Source organism: Solenopsis invicta, chromosome 3 (genome assembly GCF_016802725.1).
Source record: "Solenopsis invicta isolate M01_SB chromosome 3, UNIL_Sinv_3.0, whole genome shotgun sequence".
NCBI classification, from domain to species: domain Eukaryota; kingdom Metazoa; phylum Arthropoda; class Insecta; order Hymenoptera; family Formicidae; genus Solenopsis; species Solenopsis invicta.
In genome coordinates this window covers 29,074,364-29,096,219 of record NC_052666.1, presented here as the reverse complement: position 1 = coordinate 29,096,219, position 21,856 = coordinate 29,074,364, and the positions used below count along the sequence as shown (strand labels likewise).

The window sequence follows — 21,856 nt, the reverse complement described above, 5'->3', positions numbered from 1 at the left end:
AGTCCGGGAGACCTCTCTATGAAACTTCGAATTTACTGTGTGAAGATGGAATAAGATAGGAGGTTTGGACCAGGGTGTGAAAAAAAATTTGGACTCTTCCTTTTCGATTGATATGTTTGATTAACTTTTTTGATTAATTACCGTTCAAATGGTACTGCAGCAAAGTTTTGTTGGTGTCAATGGGACCCTTTATTGCGTGTAACTTTTTTGTGAATAATCTTATATGGGAAAAAAAAACAGATCTGTTTGCTTATGTTACATATACTCTGTTTAAAGTTAGAATACTATACAGTGCTGTGCAGAAGGGGGCTTTTGAGCGGAGTCCAAAATATATCATAAAATATCAATTTTCACATTTAGACACCTTGAATTAATAAAAAATACCTCACATTCTCCTTGTTACATATTACACTTTTTAAAAGAAATGACAAAGCCATAATTTTTTGTGAACGTATGGCTTTTCAGCTTTAAAACGCCGTACTTTAAAGTTCTTAAAAATTTCTTGTTACATATGATTTTTTAAATGAAAAGTGAATTTTTGAATAATTTTTTATTTAGCCAATGATTTTTTCTTTATAACTTCACAATAAATCATTTTTCGGCAATGCCGATCGTGCCGTCACATTTCTAAGATTCTAAACTTTTATTTAAAAAAAAAAGATTATTGAGAAATATTGATTTAAAGCTATAGCTTCTCAAAGTTGAGTGGAGTATACCAGACGAAAAATGTATTAACGTAATTCCCCGGATAAAATGTGTTTAAGGGTTAAGAAAATTGATTTTAAAATTTTAATTCCTATTCCTAATATCTAATATTCCTCTATTATGCGCAGAGCCTAAAGATAAACGTTGGAGCTTGCAGATTGTAAAATAAAGTGAAGGATGTTTAATTTTTGAAACAATTTTCCGAACAGTTTAGCAAATCATCTCGTTGATCCTATTTACGACGTACGAAGAGCACGGTTTCCCTCATTATCAAAATAATATTACGCGTCTCCGTGGCAATAAAGACTCCGCGGGAGAAAGAGAAAGCAAAGGTACAATTGCGGAAGAGCCGCGTGGAAAGATAAACGCGATATTTCTCGCATCAGCGACGCTCCACGTTCCGCCGTACAATCGCGATTACGCCCGACAAGGAGATATTTATCCTGCAGGAGGATCTGTAAATGCACCGGCTTGCGGAAAATATAAAAATAATGTTTCAGCCGCGTGTAATAATGTAAACACTTTTATCGGCTATCGATTTCGGTCGACCTGCGCCGGTTCTTTTATTACGGAGTGTATATATCGGGATACGTGATCCGAGATTGATTGCGGCTAACTAAGTCTAAGTCGCGGCATTAACGAAAAGTCGATCGGCTTTGCGGGACCGCTCCGGCCGGCATCCCGCGTCTCCGAAAGAGGAGACGTTTCGGCGTCGTCGCCGGCGCCTTTCTCGCGCGCCCAAATTGATTATATAATATTATATACATATACATACATACATATATATATATATATATATATATATATATATATATATATATATATATAAACAGGCTCATGAAACATTAATGACTAAATGGGAAAAAAATAGCAGAAGGTCGTGATCCACTTATATGCATCTCTTTGCTTATTACGAGGCGTTACAGCCGCCGGCCGTTGCGGCCACTCCAGCGACGGCTATACACAGTTGAACTATAAATAAATTTTCCGATACGCTGCTCTTTTTGCCGATGAAAAAAAAAATATATATATATACACACACACGTATTCTTCTCCTTGCACGCGCATAAACGCGTCGCGCGCGTATCTTTACGGGCCCGTTCGCGTTAACGTCAATCGATCACTTCGGATTCGCGCGCATCTCTCCCGCTGCAAAAAGTCCTATCCTCCACGGGCGCGAAAACCGCGTTTCGAAAATCGAAGTCTACCGAGGTGCCGCGTGGCATACCGAGACCACCGTTAATAACCTTTGATATTTCATTAATGAAGAACACTTCTTTGTTTCTCGCTCGGAAAGGTTACGGAGGGACGTAATAATAAAGCGTCTCCTCTCTCCGGACGCTTTAAACATTCATCTCCCTCTCATGCCGAGGGGTAGGCGTGGGAAGCGAAAAACATGTCAGGAATGATAAAATTCGCGGCCTATATATTTACGTTTCCGTTTCTCGCCAGGAAAAATAAGCCACTATTTCGGTAAATATCATAGCGTAAGTGCATAACCGGCCGTATCGATCACGCTTTAAATTGGGCGAATATACGGACTAAATCGGGCGGAGACGTTTGCATAATCGCGCGGTTGCACGCGGTCGAAGATGTACCGCCGCCGCGCCTTGGCATCTCCCTCCTCCTCTGTCGAGGCCACTGCCGCCGCCGCCGCCGCCGCCACCGCCATCACCACCACTACCGATGGTGGTGGATTAAGGGCAGAGAATGGGGCAAAAAGGATTCCGATTAGGGAATAAAAAAGGGAATCAATCGGCGTGTATCAATCGTCGCGCACGCCTCCCCGTTTCCCAGGATGAAACAGGTGGCACTCGCTATTACCGCGCTGCGGCTTTTATTACATTTTGCTCGCTACTAGACATAAATGGGACATGTCGATCGAATTACTTGTAACGCGCGCCATACCTGCGACGACGAGGCGGAGGGTGCTATATCGGCCGGCAGCTACACAGCTGGGTCGGGGATGTCTCTTAAGAGAAAACGGTAGATGTATGTACAACCTAATTCGGTAAAGGGGTATAACACATAGTCGACCAGGTATCTCTCGTCGATACATACACGGTGCATCGGAAGTCCCGCCGGGTCCCTCTCCCCCTGTCCTACCTGTCCCCGATCTGCTTTGCTCCGCAAATTTCGAGTCGGTCTTTCTTCGGTGAAATTTTAAACAGCGTTTAACCCGATAGGCTCTTTGACTCGCGACACATCTACTAACGCGGCACGAAAATAAGAAGGAGGGCGATAAAGGCGGAAGGTAAAATTCTGAACGAATTAAAAGGCAAATGCTGTACAACAAGCGGCACGTTAAACGATTATTTACGAAAAGCAGAATGGTGAAAGGAGGAAAGGGTTTTTGGCGACGGAAGCGAGAGGAATAAGGTCCGCCTAATCGTAAATCTTCCGGGCGAGCTGATCAGCTTCCCAAAGCCTTTGAGAATCCGCGAGACTGCTCGAGAAAACGCGCGACTTCTGATACACCCTTTGTAGCATTCGCACCGAGACCCTCGACCCTTTGAGTCAAAGAGCGAAGCGAGAATTCAAGATGCATAGGATCCAAGTCGCGGAGCGCGTTTGAACCAGCGTTAACGTACGGGAGACCAGGGTTGAAAGTAACATTTTTTGGTTCTCACAAGACAAAAAAGAGTTTTCGTTATAAATTTTAAATTTATATATACAAATAAGAAAATTCGAGATTAATTTCATAGAAACTAAACGCCGTTAATTCAATTTATAAAAAGTGTTATAATCATTTGAATAGACCAAGGCGCGACGTTACTTTTTATGCCGGCTTGGGGTTGGAAGTGACAACGTTGGGGCAAGTTGTAACATGTATTAATACGAGTTAAATAATACAAAATTTGCAAAAAATCATTGAAATTGATTTTAATCACTTATTCATATTAAATGATTAACAGCCATAACAAACACATCATTGGCTCAACATATTTATTATTATTATATATTATTTTTTTATTATAAATGAACAAACATAAATTGTCTTCTTTACTTAATATAATATGGTATTATATTAAGTAAACTTATTATAATAATCAATAAAACGTGATTTTTCTCCTTACAAGAAGCACAACATAACATTGTGCTTTAATGAAACCAATTCATTATATTAGAGAAAAAACTAAAAAAGAAACAAATTCTTTAAACTAAAAAAGAAAGAACTATTGTCTTAGTCGTCTTCAGGAGATTCAATTTAAGTCGTTCATTATTGTCGCTAATTATTTTCTTGTCAGAAAAAGGAATATTATTACATTATTTAATATTAAATAATATTACCGCGCTTATAGAGATGCAACAGTTTGTGTAAGAGGAAATTTTAATATGATACAATTTGCCCCATCGGCATGTAACTTTTAACCTCAGAAATGAATATTTATTAATGTCAAGCAATTATATGAATAAAATTTAAAATATAAAGTGTTATTGCATATTTATACACCGATTCGCTCGAGTATGTAAGTAGAAGTAATCGCTAATAAAGTTCAATATTTACTAATGAGACCAAAATAATTACATCGAAAAATATTTACCTACGTGATGCACAGATACGTCACGCACAGAGTACGTCACATGAAAATGGTAGACAATTATCATGCTGCCAACACAGCGGCACTAAGCCGACAATTATTTTGTTCAATCCTGTAATGCTCTCTTTTCTTGATAAAGTTATAAGCTCTGTTTCAACATACCCCCCGTTACTTTCAACCTCTAGGTCTCCCTGACCTAGGCCTCCCCTAATTCAGGGATGTCGTGAACCCTGAGCGGCCAGAGTTCTCTTTCGAATACGAAATTACAGTCGCGCGTCTACAATCATTTCAACATACAAAAATCTTCAGATATCTTTCGCAAAGTTCCCTTATCGCGGATTACATCGCGCAGGCGAAGAAGAAGAAGAAGAAGAAGAAGAAGAAGAAGAGATTCAAAGTTAAACGAAATATTCCGCTTTCCGATAAGGTAAAAATGCCATAGCGGACATTATCATTATCGTTGGTAGCTGCCACGTTCAACTGAAAGGCAAGACAGCCGACAGATTGTTATCGTGGATTGTAAAAGGTTCGTTCTCTTCTCAGAGCTGCCACTTTTCGCACTTGTCCCCCCCCTCGTCTTTCCCCTCTCATTTTTCCTCGCCAAGAGTGAAGTACAGCACGCCGTTTCACTTAGAGTACGGAAAGTCTAATAAAGTGCAACTGGGAAGAACGGACCTGATATGTGCGAGGTCGTGTAAAGGAAAATTCGAAGTTGCCGTGCGACGCGACCGGAACTGCAATTGCAGTTTGACGTCGCGCGAAATGTTACATCCGCCCGATTCGATCCTCGCCTTTACGAGCGATTGCCAAGCACCGCTCTTGAATTTGGAAATGTTTATTCGCGACATTTGTCTAATCGCTAACTGAAACTGGCGCGTCGCGTGCGCGATCGATTGCTAAATTCTTTTCCGCGAGTATCGACATGTTTTCGATAATGAGGAAAAAAATATTCAATAAATTGAAGGGCTGGATTCTATAAGGGGAGACGCGCGGATTTCGCGGGATAAATATTACCCACCGGGCTAATTTTGGATCATCGCTCGAATTTCGATTTTGACAATTGATACCTGTAGATAATTTCATAACGCATCTTTTTTTTGCGTTTAAACTCAAGTTAACCCACTGGACAACACTTATCCTGTGAAATCCGCGTGTCTCCTCTTATAGAATCCAGCCCCTCAATTAAGAGGGATGGAGCCAGATAATTGATACGGATTGTAAATATACACGCGCAATCTCTTCCAGGCGCCAAGAAACTTTATGTGAGAAATCGGAATGACATTTCGATGCTATCAAAGCGCGGAAAGCGCCGATAAAAATCGGCGAGGTTCGTCCGCGACTCGAGGCGGTGATGACATAACGGCGACGACACGTACGGCAATAAGAGTACTATAATAATCTTACGTAAAGCCGGAAGTTCATTGTCGCATCCGTCGCGTCGCGTCGGTGCCGATCGCGAGTCGCGAATTGCAAGCGGAAACGCGTCTCCGCCCATGAGAAGATAAACGCTGGATTAAGTCGCGAATGTTCGCGACCATTGTGCAAAATAATTTTCTCCTTTTTAAATACTTTACGCCCAACGAGCTTATTTATAATATTCGGTATTCACGATGAAAATTATCGACACGTCATTAACATTATTACAGCGATTGTATCTAAATTGCATTCGCATCCTTTTTTCGACAGTTATATCATTCTTCAACTTTTTATGGCTGAGGATTTTGCACATTTTTCACATTATCGATTTATAACTAAAAATATGAATCAAATTAGAAATAAAGTCATCGTCCGCAAGTGTTATAATTCTCAAGAAAATACGAGTTCGCGTAATTAGCAGCTAAATGTAATCCGTAGCAATTAATGTTAAATTGAAATATTCTCGGTAAAGAGAGAGTCAGAGAGAGAGAGCGAGAGAGAGAGAAAGAGGAAGAGAGAGGGACAGAGAGAAACCGCCAATTATCTATTTATTAACTCGTGCGTGCAGAAACTCAAATCGCGTATGCGAAAGCCCTTTCCCGTGCCAGCAAACACGCACGTACGCATGCATAAACGCGTGAACCAAAACGCGTATGCACGTACATGCGAGTGCAGACCGCGGAAAACGAGCAAATCGGACGCGCAGTTATCTTATTGATAAACAAAAATCTTTCGCTCTTTCCGTCTCTATCATCAGTTTTATTTTCGAATTCCCTGCGTCTTGAAAAACTCTCACGTACCGTGACCCTCGTCAATAACGCGGAAAATCTCTCTGCGTACATTTTTATAGATAAATAATTGACGCAACTTGCCGCACCTGCGGTCCCGACTTTTTTTTCAATATTTCTATTGTCGAGCGTGTAAGAAATTAACGAAGACTATAATGCTTCTGTTCTCTCTCTCTCTCTCTCTCTCTCTCTCTCTCTCTCTCTCTCTCTCGGCTCGAAATAAATTAAACTAGGATTATAACAAATGGATATCGTGACGGAAACTTTGCTGTGAGTTTACAGCAAAATCAAGTTAATCAAGATTGGTCAAATACGTCGAAGCAAGCACAGAACGACTACAATGCACGCGCATCGTACGCGATTTGTATTTGATTGTGTATAATCTATCGATTCTCTTTTCACGTACGCTAAATGATTCATGAATGTAGAGCTACAGCGTTACTTTCGCGCGAGCCGCAATGTGAATGGATGATTATTTCCGAACGTGGTTGGCGTGGCGAAAATCTCTTACTGTGGTGGGTCAACGTTTCTCCTCTCTCGTTCCCGGAACACCGTCAAAGGGTGAAAGGAAACTCGCGCCTTTGGAAATACTCGCAAATCTGTTTATTTAATTTGCCGTCGTCGAACGAGTTCGAGATCGCGAACGCCCGTTTGCACGCTCCGGGACAAGTGAATTTGCAGAAAGGTCCACTTTGGGTCGCGCGAATCTCGTGGCACACCTAAGGGACGTCGAGAAAGCACCCTGCTTCGAAAAACACTCTCCCGTATCTGCCGTGAGAAATCATTGAACGCGGCCCCGCACTGATGCGCGGAATCATCCCCCCGCCCGTGAACTCACACCCCGACGCACGCACGCACGCATCACGCTCCGATTTCGAATCCGAATCGAATTGAGTTCGCCCACGGAGAGGTTCGCCCGCCGCCCCGAGTAATCGCGTTACTCAGGGTTCTCTCGACGGGCCGAGCCGCCGAGCCGAGCGAGAGACGCGACACGACTAGTGCCAGGGTAGTCTCGAGAAAGTAAACCACCCCGAGGAAAAGTAGGGTGGCTCGTCCGGCGGCGTGCTCGTTACGCCGTACCCGCCCAACGCGAAGGAGACTACCACACACCGGATCTCTAGCTCTTCTCGACTCTCGGCGAGAGGACACACCGAGAGATAGAGAGAGAAAGAGAGATTTGCGCGGTTTGCCGGCCGATAATCGACGCTGCGATAGCGACAACGGGACAAAACACACACACACACACACACACACACACGCGCGCGCGCGCGCACGCACGCACGCACGCACGCGCGCACGCACGCACGCACACACACACACACAGGGCGGATGGAAGATAGAGAAAAGAGAAGATAGATAGATCTAGAGAGAGAAAGAGAAAGAGAGAGAGCTGCCACCTTCTATACCCCCGAGCTATACTCGCCCGTGTCGAGTGCGTCACGCATCCTCTCGATATTCCTGGCGCGAGGCGGCGGAGGCTGCGGTGCAATGCGATGAGAGACGAGACGAGACGAGACGAGGCGAGGCGAGGCGAGCCAGGAGCAGCCGATTCTCCCTCTCGAGAGTGAGCGAACAAACGACCGACCACCCCTCGTCGTCACGGAGATCCTTCTCTCTCGCGAGTCGCGCGCGCGTTGCGAGAGTCCGCGAGACAGGCTCCGCTTCTCCGCCGTGCGTCTCGGCCGGACGGTGCACACGGGATTGAGAGCGAGGGCGCGAGGGCGCAAGGGTGAGGACGAACGGGGGCGAGCGAAAGGCTGGGCGGGAGGGATGAGAAGGCGCTCTTGCACTCACATGTCTGCTGTGTGAAATCGGCGCGCGCGCGACGACGACGAACCCCGTATCACCGACGACGGGATACGCGCGACGAGGACGAGCACCGGCCCGGCGGCGGGCCCGTGATCATCACGCTGCCACGACGACGACGACGACGACGACGACGGCGATGATGATGATGGTGCTTGTTGTTGTTTGCTGCTCGCCGCTTTCTCTCCCTCCTCTACCTCTGTCTCAGCGACAGAAGCCGATTTCACTCGCCGATTGTGATCGACGGCGATGCGCCGCGACGAGGCCCGCGCGCGTTAGACTGTCGTCGACCGACTGACAGACGCGTCAACGGTTACATGCATGGGTTAACGCGGCCCCGACACGCTCGCGAGGTGTGGGACACGGATGCGCGCGTGCACCCGCGTATTCGAACGCGCTCCGAACGAGATGGAGCGGGAGGGAAGATTGAATATGGGGCGAGATGGACAGGCGGACGCAAGGATGCGATCGAGTGAAAGCGAGCGAGAGAGAGAGAGGGAGAGAGAGAGAGAGAGAGAAAGGGTAAGAAAGGGAAAAGGTACGAGCGAGACAAAGATAAGGGTAGAAGGGAGAGGACGCGCGTAAGAGGAGCCGCGTTGAACACGGAGGAATGCTCCACGCGTAAATCGCGAGCTCGCCGATGGTGCTGGCGCGGGATCGGAGTAAAGACTGACTGCGATGGTGATGGTGATGATAGTGGTGGTGATACTGGTGGGTAGAGAGAACGCTTCTCTCGAACGAGGGAGGTAATTTAACCCTCGCTTTTTCCTTCCTTCTCTCTATCTCTTTCTATCTCTCTACGCTATTTCGTTCGACTGACTTGGTCAAGGGATGCGAACGAGGGAGAAGAAATCGAGATAAGAGAGAAAACGGGAGGATTGACCAGAGGAACAAAGAAAGGGTATTTGGAAGAGAATTGAAGGAAAAAGACAAGGAGTCGAATTAGAAATATAAGAGGGGAGACTCGGAAAAAGTGGGGAGGATGAGTTGGTATGCGCACATACATGCATCTCGATGTGCGCTTGTGCAACCGCGCGAGCAAGAGAGATGGGAAGACGCGAGAGTAATAGAGAGAGGGAAACGACAAACGGTACTATACTCCGATAACGTTCGCGCTGGGACCGCGAGGCGCACTAAGGGCGTGGGCAATCCGCGCGGGCGAGCGGGCGAACGAGCGAGCGAGCGAGCGAGCGAGCGAGCGAACGGAACCGGTGCGAACGACGACGGACTACATTGATTTTGATTTTCGAAGGCGCGCGCATTTGGCACTCTCTGGATCTGCCCATTCATGCCGCTCCCGTCTGTCTAGCTGCCGAGGACATTGGTCCTGTCCTCGTGCGAAAAAGGGGATCGCGAGTTGGCGAGTTGCATGGCGGATGCAGCTCCAGGATTGTACAGCGTTTCAACTTTTGTTTACAAACGCAAGCGCAATCGCATTGAAAAAACCAAGTTAAATACATGAAATTATCGCATTGAAGTTCATGAAAAACAATTTTTTTTATTATTATTATTATGTAAAAGAATGTCCGTTCTTTTTATGAGAAGACTGATTTTGTATTATACTTTTTTCTTTTATCAAGGATTACGCGGAGCTTACTGCAAGTACAAAATGTTCATTTAACAATTGACTAAAGTTGTGTCGTTCTGACTTAAAGGGACAAGGCTTGATTTATCGGTCATTCTCATATGGAAAGAACAGATTGAAAAACATTGATCCGTATCGCATGATTTATTAGACAGATACATCTAATAGGTAGAGATGTACAAGTCACTTGTCATAATGTCGCACAATGTCAATGCAGCGTGTGCGCAGTAGTATTAATTTCAAGTTTTACACAAGGCGGTACCAAATATACGAAGAGAGAATAGAATAAATCTGTATTATGTATACGTTTCCTTCTCATACCAGATTCGTCTATGCTCCCGCAGAAGTCAAGCGTTCGCGTAACTGTGTGCGATCGCAAGCAATCTCCACGATTGTTCTACTTAGCAATAAATAAATATCCATTAGAGTGAATTTAGATCACATGAAGTATCCGAAACCGAAGGTCCGTTTTATGGCGTCCCAATAATACCTTTCCCAATTCTCCTTTGTAGAGAGCTCCTCGCTGAAAATTGCGACATTCAAATTTACTTGTCAATAATAGCGATAAATTGTATTAGACAGTTATTGCTCTCAAACCTACCTTACTGGGACACCGCTCTGCGTCAAAATAACCTCAGTGTGATCATTCTTTTCACAGATATCAATCGTTACATCGCTAAAATGTCCGGACGGCCACTGTTTACAACGCCATTTCTGAATAATCTTCGTTGGTGTAATCTCTACGAATTCACCGTGAATATTGCCACCGAAGAGCTCGAATTGACCATTCTTCTTTAATTCTAGCTTTACTGGGTTCTTTGTGAAGGCTTGTACCATCTGCGAAAATTAAAGACTCTTATAAGTAGGCTAGTGATTTAATCTATATTAATAATGTCGATTTTGAGACAATAATGCCGCAAAATTATTACCTCGATCGTAGAGAGGACATTATAAAACTCTTCCGCTCTGCATTGAAATTTCACATTTTGCTTAATCGTAGTAGTTGAAATTTTACAATCTGCTGTTTTATTATTGTTCGTTGGTGTCACTGCAGCGTTCATTTGCATCTTCGAAGAAAATAAAGTCTTGTTAATTGTTTTATCTTTTTATCAAACATATATTATACATACCTTAACATTAAAACCAGATGTTATATTTGAAATATTTTCTTTTACATTATCTTTTTGAGGCAATATCATTCCTTTTGTAAATTCTGCAAATAAAAAAAGATGAATTACATAGAAATGCTATTATATTTTTTAAAACTCCTGGCTTGATTGCCAAGTCTTTGTAAAGATTCTTGAAAAATTGGATATCACGTTTTGGAGAATGAAATAAAGATGCATTATTTATGCATATTTCATCTTATCTTAAGCATCCTATAGATCAAAGTGGATCAATAAAAAGTTGTCTAAAGATTCAATCCAATCTCTTAGTTGACTGTTCTTAAATCTGCATTAACAGTGACATTTTGATTCAAAGCGTTGACAAAAAAAAAATGAGTTCAAGCTGACAAAGTGGCTAAACTAGCTCAGTGAATGATTAAATATGATTGGTTCTTACTTGTGGATCCAATCAATCATGTTCAATTGCTCGGCGAGCATGCCCAGTCGCTTTGCCAACTTGAACTTGTTCCATATTTTGACATAAAATATACACACATATATATTCAATGTATGTGTGAAAAATGATGTATGTACGTGTCAAAAAGCTAAATTATTCTTGCAATGTACATTTTTCACTTTATTGACATTTTCATATTTAAAATAATTGTAGTGCTAAAATATATCAAAGACTCTCTCATTTCGTTATTATTTTATATATGAAAGCAAATGTTTATTTTAATTCAGCAACTGTCAAAACGTTTTGTTAACCTTGAACAAACACAATTCAATTCAATATATACATGTGTTGTTTATTGATCATTTAAACAAGAGAAATTTTTGGTATATTTTACAAGTCTCTTTAATCGATCACAAACAATATTTTATTTATTATTATTTATTTAAATATTGTATTAGTTTTAAAAAAATTTTTTATTTTAACATAAGTTGCAAGAATTTTCATGATGTATTTTCTCGCGTATAACTTCATCAATCAAAAACCCTTGCAGTAAGTAAACAGAAACTTTAAATATAAAACGGACAGTCCACATCATAGATTAAAAATTTGTTAACTTACCTTCTTTTAGAGAAGATACATATTTCTTTAAATTTTCTCTTAACACATCTTTACCTTTAGTATGTAAGAATTGTTTTATTTTTTCCCCTTCATCCGTACTATCTTTTAATGTAATTTCAATCTATAAATCACAAAATATGCATTCATTTAAATCCTTACGTTATAATTATGTAGTAGACCAAATATCAAAGGAAAACAATTACAGAGAAATCAAAAAAAAGATTAAAATAAAATAAATAAAAATTTGTATGTGATTAAAAATACTTACATCTACTTCATTGATATCATTTTCTTCAGAGAGATTAGGAATATTGATTTTACCCTCAATGTTTTTATTGGATTGTTTATCCAATATCCACTTAAGAACAATATTCCATTCATAAAAGAAAATGAGTTTCCCTTTTCTATTATTTGCTGACGCCTCACCTTCACATTTTTCCATTTCTGTTATTTTACATAATACTACAAACAAATATTTGTTAAGAATACAATTACTCCTATAAAAACATTGACACAACTCTTTTGACGCATATATGTTACCAACCTCCATCTCCTTCAATTTTGAAATTTACGAAAAGTTCTTTCAACTTTTCTTGTGACCATGCACAGGCGTTCTTCTCCGTCCTACAGTATAATATTGGTAGGTTCAAAAATGTATAAAGAAAATTGAATTGACCAATCAAATGCTGATATTGCTTACTAAGATCAAATTATTGATTTAAAGTTATCCCAACTAGCACAATTATATCGATCAACGTACCAATGCCAGTTGTTAACATTGGTTGCGTCGGGTCTCTCTTCCACGATCCAACGTGGATCACCTTCACCCCATCTTGCCATGTTTCCAAATATTTGTCGGGAATGTGACAATAACGTCCTAGTTTTCAAGTCCCAAACGGACACTGGAATTCGGTGCAATATCGGGGCGCGCGCGGTGCCGAGGGAGGTAACGCAAGCGTGATGCAACTTCCAGAAAACTCGATCCTCCAGCAACTGAGATTCGTCTGTGTAACATAACCTATGTTTCAAGTGGTAACGAGGCAATTACCCGCGTCGACAGATCAACGTGCGCCCGCCGAATGAGCGTGGATGAAGCAACGATTTCCTGGTCATGCACACGGTACTTACACTTGCGAGTCGCTCTCGTGAGCTACGGTTAGGTGAGCGTTCCAAAGAGCTCCGAAGTTTTCGCTCCGACGACTCGCTCGTAAAATGCTCCGCGGGCGTCCCGTTCGCACCACGAAGGCAGACGACGCTTCGTCTCGCGCGGTGGATTATCGTACAACGAGAACGACACCGTCCACTGTCAGATTCGCAATGCAAACCCGACCGGTATTGGTCGCGGATCCGACTGCCGCAGACACAGAGCGCAACGTGCAACGGAGTGTTGTAGCTGCCGTGAAATGAATCTGGCCAATCTGACGTGATCTGACCGCTGACGTATGCCCGCGGAGCTGCGCGGAGTATTCTCGAACATTCTGGAAACTTTGATAATACCGAGGTGGCGCGCTCACGCGTGTTTTCTCACGCCGCGGAGCGTTGCAAATGGCGGAAGAATTTTGTCCGCGATGATGTATTAATTTTGATTTGGCTATTGATACGTGATTGTTAAATGATTTATGCTTAATGAAAATGCTAATTCGGTGTTTTTCATTTACTTCTCCTTTATATTGTGATTATTTCAGCGTCTAAGAACAATGCTATGTTCACAATAAGACATTTTTCCTGTGTAACTTACCGCTTTATACCTTCGCATTTTTCTATTGTTTATTATTTAAAAGAAAAAAAAAAAACAATAGTCAACTTGTTTCAATGAGGATAAACGTTCAAGTCGTTCGTTCTTGCTTGTTTGCTAGGTCTGTATACGACTTGACGTTACAAATTGAATATTTATGAAAAACAGATAGCAGGGTTGAGTATATATTTTTTTAACTAAATCACGTTAAAGTTAATGACTTGTGAAATTAATTTAGTTACATGAACAAAAAACTAACCCAATTAAAAGTTACGTTAAGATTAACCTATTAAAGCCTGTATGGCCAGACCAGCAAACTAAACTAAAAAATAAGAATTAGAAATAGGATCGCAGCATGAAAAAAACATTATTGACATAAAAAGCATGTTTCAATAACCAATTTTGCAACTAAATGTTATGAATTGTTATAAACCTTGTTTTTGCTCGACTGACTATGGGCTTTAATGGATTAAATTATCTTGAGATAAATTAAAGTTAATTTTGAAAAGCATTATTTATATTAAATTAGAAATTTGTAATTTGTTTTAGAGATAAATTATTCAAAACAATTATAATATGGAACATCAAACAAAAATATTTTATTTGTAAATCAAGTTTATGTGAAATAACAAAAAAATATTTTTTAATAATTTTTTTTCTTTTACATAGACAAATTTTTAACTTTTAAAACTTTTAAAACTTTTAAAAAGCTAATAAATTAAAGCTTATGTTTTAAAGATAACTAGCTAAAAATTGTTAACTTTTTGATTTTATTATTTAACTTTTTAATTACCTGCGTATAAAGTACAAATTAATTATCAATATAAATAATGTTCTCTAAGTTTGCCTTACATTATTTATTTTTCAATATCATGCTAAACAAGAAGAGAACAAGAATTTTATCTTTCTTGTTTTCTAGAGTTTGCGCATAATGGAGAAAATATTAAGAGCAAGAATGAATATTAAATATTTGAACGTAACAATAGATAACAAATGACATGTAAGACACAAATGTGTTGTACAAGACAGCACACAATATATTATTTATCTATATTGTTTATTGAGAAAATTGATTCTAAACCTTTAATTCCTAATATCTAATATTTTTTCATTGTGTGCAGGGTCTTAGAACATTGTACGAGACAATCTCAATTCCCAGCTTCCGCGCTTTTGAAATCCGGAATCTGGATTGGAACGTAGCTTGGCCTTTTTAATATTAATGCCGTAGTCTATCGAGGTTTGGAATTGTGGCCGATTGTGGGATTCAGACATCGAAGAGAATACGGGAAAAGAGATTTCGTTATTTCTTTGCAATTCCCCAAATTATTTATTACACATTACAGATAAAACCGCAATTGTTACGATCACGATTAATGTTTCGCTAAATCATACCATTTCCTTCTAGAAATATAATATTGAATAGTAATAAATTAGCGAGTAATTTAATTTTTTTTTTCAGTAATTTAAAAAATACTGTTGGTAGTATCTTAATACTAAAAATAAGTAATATATTACTTATTTTTAGTATTAAGATACTACCAACTTAAATTACCCACTTAAATTAGTCGCCAATTTATATGTCAATATTACATTTCTGTGAGGGTTTGGATTTCTTTTTGAGTCAAAAGTCATTCTGTTAAAAAAAACAGAAAACGATAGGAAATTTTCAATCGTTTTTAATCGCAATTCTAGATACTAGGTACCGTTAGCGAGAGAACGCAATTGATTACAATAAAGTTTCAATCATTTCTTTAATAAAGTGCAAACGTTAAAGAACAATAAGTTAAGTACCCTATTGTATTCCAACGATTGAAGTCGCTTTCATCTTTCAAATTACAGGAAATGATAAGGTTTCTCTCGGAATGTGGAAAGTGAAATGGTAGTTATACAATAGGGAACGATAAGATTTTTAGCAGATCGTATCGTAAAATTACTATTATACGTTGAATTTCAAGGAGAAATTTGTGAAAATTTGTTTTCTTTTATGTACTATAAATATTATCTGTAGCATAAATGTAATATAAATATAGCGGTCGGCTCTAATATATTGGCATTATCTTTACGTACATTTAATATCTTCGATTTGGTCTCTTGACCCGCAAAATTGTCTTTGGTACCTTGTTAGAAAATTTTTACGAAAAACGCCGACCCCTATTCAAGAGTACCATAATGATATTTAATCGATTTTTCTAATCTGCTAAAAATCGATAGTTTGCGAAAAAGAATCAGGCCTCTAGTATCTGTAGCCCTCTTCCTGGCTGGGTCTCGCTGGTCCGGGTGCGGGATACGTGGCGGTTCCCTCGTATCGCACTATCGGCCGATACCCGTTCTGATCGGCGATATAATCGACAATCTGGGTCCTACCGTCCGGCAGCAGCACGTGATAGGTTCCGGTCGCCTCCATATCCTTCCTCATCTCGTGATGCCCGAAATCCAGACCCGCCGCCGCGTCCACCACTTCGTACGAAAATTCATAGTTCGCCGGATCCTAATAATCGGAACCAAGGAGATGCCACGAGAATTACGTATCGCACATTCCGGGAATAAAGTCGATGTAGCGAATCTCCGACGATTAAACTGTCATGCAGTCCAAATTTTCCTTTTCTTTTTTTTTTTTCGAAGATATATGTAATACATACTTACACCAGCCCAATCGTCTGGATGACCAGTCCCACCTCCTCCAGCTGGTCGAGGACTAGGCGGAAGATAGGCTGGGCCTTGCGGTTCGTTCTGAACTCCTACCAGGATCATCGCTAGTAGTGCTGCCTGCTCGAAAGAAGACACGTGTTGATGAATCGGAATTTATACATACACGTATTGATGAACAATGAAGGCTCCAAACTGAACTAACAAGAAGACGACCTTGCCATACCGATTATCTTACGCAGCATTCGATGTAACGATATTTGCAATATATTTACGATAAAAAAAGGGATGATTCTCTTTCTCGCTACGACGTAGAGTCAATTAACGTTAATTAATTATTCCATTCACTGACTTACACAAAATCGTCTTAGCGAATTCTACGAAACGCTATCTGGTTTGTACCAACCTTCCTGATCATTAGAAATTTCGGTAAAATTGTACGGGCGTTCGCGAAACTGAAATGGCTCGTCTCGGCATCCACGGTTTTATAGTGCCTTATTCAGTCCCAACGGGTACGACGATTGGAGTACGCAATATTCGTTATTCGGGAAGTTTTAATGCGATCGCATAACCGTAATTACGGCTAATAATAAAACCGCAGGTTTACTGCGATGTACCCTAATCGTTCGTTCAGTATAATCGCAACGGTCTCTGGCTCTGTGCCACGTTAAGAAAATAAAAAGAAATAAAATAAAATGAAAAGTCGTGTTTCTTCTTATTGTTAATTATACGCTGGTTTGCAACAATTAGAGGACGACCGCGTTTACAAAGACAGATTAACTTGAAAAAAAATTCCGAGCATTACATCACGGCATAAAATTCACTGTATTTAGTAAAAACATAAATATCCCGAATTTATTTGTCGATATAAATTTATGTATGATATATTATTAACAGACTAAGATAAAGCGTAACAATTTACAATTTGTTAATTCAACGTGAAAAACGCATTTGCCAATATTCCACGAAAGATTCGTTTGCTAGATCGAGAGGCTACCATATAATTTGCACGAAAGGCTTACTCAAGAGACAGAGATGACAATAAGTTAGATTAATAGTTTTTTTTTTTTATTGCGTCATTGTCCTGTTCCCGTAGGCAGATACGTTGCAAGACTTAAACGATGTGTCGCAAGATATCGCAATAGGTACCACGATTGAAATTGCAGCAAACGATGCGACTTCAGAACACCATTTTTCTTCTGTATTTAATCCACGTTTAAAGAAGAACGATTCGCATTAGAGGAATGTTTTAACTAACGCATTATAAATGTCCAACTCCTTTAAAATTATCTTTCCATAAAATTCCAAGAGAGAAACAGAGATAGAGACGTATAGATAGATAGATAGATAGATAGATATAAGATAGATAGATAGACAGATAGACTAATAGATAGACTAATAGATAGACTATCAGATAGACAGATAGACTAATAGATAGATAGATAGATAGATAGACAAACAGATAGATAAATAAATAGGTAGGTATAGAGACATAAAGATAAAAGAGAGAAGGAAGAGAGAGATAGAGAGAGAGAGAGAGAATATAAAATATTGTCGAAATATTTCAACGTCATAAACAGAGGATGTTATTGGATGCGTTTACTTTGGACGCTCGCGCGCTGTAAGCAACATTTCATCCTTCTTGTTTATAAATATTAAACAAGTACAAATGATGTTTACAAGCGCTGTGAATGCGAAAGTGAACGCAGCCATTATACATACATACAATAGGCACTAGATAAACAGAAGTCGCTCTATGGCGAGTTTTTTGGACGCTGCGTTGTAAAAAGAATTACGAGAACTAGGTGCATTGCGAGACGAAGTCTAATTTTAAAACCGAGGTTTTTTCAAATTCTGGTGAACGGGCCTTCAGCATATAAGGCACACGATAACGCTTATTATAGCGTTTTAACCTTTCAAATAATTTCGTTTTTCGATCGACAATTTATTATTGTATCAATAATTTTACTCTCCAATTGGCAATTTATTATCGTACGCTGATGTAGCAAATATATACATCGTAATATCATTTTATTTTCCGTAAATATGAAACTTTACGAAATGCGTAGTGAACTCATTGTAGCGACGAGCAAGTTATGCGCGATACGCGATTGTGGTTCGCTATTTGTACGAGATTTGTGAATAGCTTGAATAGACAGAATCGAGTTTCCATTGTCGTTTGGCATACGTGCCGATTCACCGATTGATTTTTCGACAAGAATAAAACGAATCATAACAATTCAGTCTACTTGTATTAGTTCGTGTACAGAGAATTACACATTAAATCATGAATGACTTGCATTAAGGAAAAGACACTTGAAAATGTATATTTAGATATACATTTATTTTACTGAAATAAATTTATTTAAATACAAAATAAAATTTTATTCCTAAGTTTAGTAAAAAAAAATGAGAGATTTAACAGAATTGTATTTTTCGTCATCACAAATATGTTTATAATCAAAAGATGTCGAAAAAAACGTCAAAGGCAACATTTGTTCGTTGCATTGAGAAGCATTTTAGATGCAAATGTTACTTATGATATTTTCTTCGATGCTCATTATTATAGTTACAAAAAAATTTGATTGTGATAATAGCCCTGTCAGAAAAAATTTTACAAAATTCTACATAAGAAGTGCTACAAAAATTTACATAAAAATACTAGAATTGAAATACTTTTTTAAATTTTTGTAAATTTTTGAGCTACTGTAGTGTATTGTTTTTGCGATTGCATTCCTAAATAGTTTACGTTGGTGAAAAATATTTCTATAAATAAGTACACAATCGTGATTTTAATAAAGTTAACTCTATTAAAAATAGAATTTTGTAAAAATTATTATTTATTTTTTTGTAGAAATACTTTTTTATATTTTTTTATATTTTTTGTAATATTAAAAATTGAAAATTATTAAAATTATTAAAACAAGTGTTTTAATTTCAGCATTTTTGATAGATTGTCGTAGCATTTCTTAAATTTAAACTGGGTAAAATTTTATAAAATTTTTTCCGCCAGGGAGAATGTGCATTTCTTTAAAATATATTTTATTTATCTTATTTATTGATTCATTTGAGAGAAATAAAATTTTGTTTCGCCATATTTATGTAATAAATAAACATTTATTTCAGTGAAATAAATATATATCTCAAAAATAAATTTGTAAGTATTATCTTTTTCTCAGTGTAATATTTCGACTTTTTTCTTTCAGTGTAGAGAATCCATTTCAAATAGCACATTTCCGTTTGAATGATATAATTAAGAATAAATAGTTATACACTCTCTTTTATTTGAAGCTTATTCGAGTTTCCGTTTTATAGAAGCTAAAGAATAATTAGGTTAGGAGGTTAGGAGGTTAACGCAAAATTACCACGACAAGTTGTTTATAAGGCTGCTGAAATAATAGCAGCTTTTACAGAGCAAAGTTGCAAGTACTCGCTCATAATGCGATCAATCGATGAATCAAAAAGCTCGTTTTATTTTAACGCTCGCCATGGTATCGTAATTAATAATACTGTACGCATACTTAAACGGCAGTATTTGGAATCACACACTCCAGCTCGTCGTGTCGTCAACTCATTGTCAATCCGCTTCACCGCGTTCGCATTCCTGGTTTTTATTCACCGAATGTATGCGTCGCGACGCCACTCGTCCTGGAGCCGATCCGTTCCATGTCCCCGTCGACTCCGTCGCGTTCCACTCGCTCCAGTCCGCTCCACCGGCATCGTTCGGCATCGTTCGGCCTCGTTCGGCCTCGTTGGGCATCGTCGAGCATCGTCGAGCCGTTAGTCCAAAGACGAAAGTCACACGGAGGTCGAGTAGTTTGTATACGCAAGCAACGCTCGTCATACGTAGTAGCGTTGCGCGCGCATCCCCACCACTCGCCGCTCGCGTGACCGCCCGTCCTCAGGCTGTACCGGCCGAACCGCTGTGGCGCACGGACGCACGGGGCGCCGCTTCGCGCCTTTTCACCGGCGATTCCATCGAATCGAGTGCCATCGGAGATGATATATTGCGACAATCGGAACGGGAGTGAACGCGACGACGTGTGTGACAGTGAGAATTGCGGAGTTAAGTCAAATGTACGCCGCATTCTTTTCGATAGTTCCACCTTCCATCGGATTCCATCGAATTCGACGGTTGACCGGAGAGAAGGACAGTGCGTAGAAGGACAGTGCGTAGTGTGAGAAACAATGCGGTTCTGTCAGACTTGGTACGTCGATTGCGAGTGTTTGAACACCCCATTCGATCACGGACTGCCTCATTTGGCTGCTCGAAGCTTCGTAGAGCTCCAAGCCGTTACTTGGAACTGGAATCTTCCATCGCGACGTCAGCCGTTATCTTCGATTCGCGCACAACTTCACTCGGCTTCGTTTCTTCCTCGTTCGCGCCACGAGAATTGTACGAGGATGGACGCTTCGCGCAGCCTCCGCTTCTTTCATCAGTGATCTCGATCGGATCGAGTGTCATCGAAAGCGACGACGATCGCGAGTGAAGTGGATTGCGCATGTATTTCGATCGAGTGAACATTTTTCATAAATATTTGCGATTCGGTGAAAAGGCGTGCGGATCCTTTTCGCCGGCGTCGTCTGCCATTTTCCGCGATCGTCCCGCGCAATTATCGTTTCGAATTTCGACGCTGGTACGTGTGCGCCGTAATTTTCGCAATGAGAATATATCTCCCAGTGCGTAGATGGACGTTCGTTGCGCGTTGCGTGATCGATTTCGTCGAATTGGATGATGAGATGGGACGACGAGTGCCGGAGTGCGTACGTGCGACGAGATTTCAACCGGACGACGAGGGATTCGGAGAGGAGATCTACTGAACCAACCGAACAACGGGAGCAGCAGCACCAGGTGCCAGAGGACGCCGAACGGTGAGTACCACACAGATTTTATTCAACGATATGTTATTCTCTTCGCTGACGCGTCCGATTATGATTTTTGCGAACGTTTAAGGATGATTCGAGATCGTTCGCGACGATATTGTACACTTTCAAATTCGATATTTATTGATACGCGACTCGCGCATCAATAAATCCACGCGGAATATGTTGAAACGTGAGAATCGCGCGTGTGTGCAATCGATTTGTTGTCGTGAAAAATTTTTTTACTTTTTTTTAATATTACAAAAATGTGCGTCGCGTAGCGACGTGATTGCTGGAGGTAATTCCTGAAATTGCGAAAAAAGCGCAAATTCTGTGGAACCAAGTTTTTGATCGTACATTCTTTCGTGTACGCTAAGCAAAATAAATATCGCAGAATTTTTTTTTTATAATTTATTTTCCGAGATAATACAATCCAATCAAACGATGTTTTTTTTTTTAAGGAGTTTGGGTATTTATTTTTCATTATAACATTTTTTTAAATTTTTATAAAATATTTAAATATTATTTAAATATAAATATAATTTTTTAAATGTGAAAAATAATCTAATATATTAAAAAAATTAAAAAC

At 39.9% G+C, this 21,856-nt stretch overlaps 3 protein-coding genes across 4 annotated transcripts in view; 1 reads left to right on the top strand and 2 right to left on the bottom strand.

The window, feature by feature from the left end:
• Positions 1–9,967: 9,967 nt before the first annotated feature.
• LOC105199399 (activator of 90 kDa heat shock protein ATPase homolog 1) lies at positions 9,968–13,471 on the bottom strand. 2 transcript variants are annotated; one of them, XM_011166498.3, is made up of 9 exons: positions 13,152–13,471; positions 12,784–13,027; positions 12,568–12,647; positions 12,292–12,485; positions 12,024–12,144; positions 10,973–11,055; positions 10,772–10,909; positions 10,444–10,679; positions 9,968–10,365 (listed from the first exon to the last, which is right to left on the bottom strand). In XM_011166498.3, the coding sequence occupies exons 2-9, from the start codon at positions 12,861–12,863 to the stop codon at positions 10,281–10,283; spliced, it is 1,017 nt and encodes a 338-aa protein (XP_011164800.1). In that variant the 5' UTR covers positions 12,864–13,027; positions 13,152–13,471; the 3' UTR covers positions 9,968–10,280. The 2 variants fall into 2 exon arrangements, with proteins under 2 accessions (XP_011164800.1, XP_025989662.1); XM_026133877.2 differs by lacking the exon at positions 13,152–13,471 and having other exon boundaries at positions 12,784–13,138.
• A 1,327-nt stretch (positions 13,472–14,798) lies between these two features.
• Positions 14,799–20,179, bottom strand: LOC105199398 (pro-resilin). The gene is made up of 3 exons (XM_026133901.2): positions 20,024–20,179; positions 16,402–16,524; positions 14,799–16,246 (listed from the first exon to the last, which is right to left on the bottom strand). Exons 1-3 carry the CDS (start codon positions 20,162–20,164, stop codon positions 15,992–15,994), a joined length of 519 nt encoding a protein of 172 aa, XP_025989686.2. The 5' UTR covers positions 20,165–20,179; the 3' UTR covers positions 14,799–15,991.
• Positions 20,180–20,592: 413 nt separating this feature from the next.
• LOC105199392 (glutamate-gated chloride channel) overlaps positions 20,593–21,856 on the top strand; it is a 73,060-nt gene continuing 71,796 nt past the window's right edge. The window contains exon 1 of the mRNA XM_011166484.3: positions 20,593–21,276. The gene's annotated coding sequence lies outside the window, so the exon portion shown is untranslated. The remainder of the gene's footprint in view (positions 21,277–21,856) is intronic.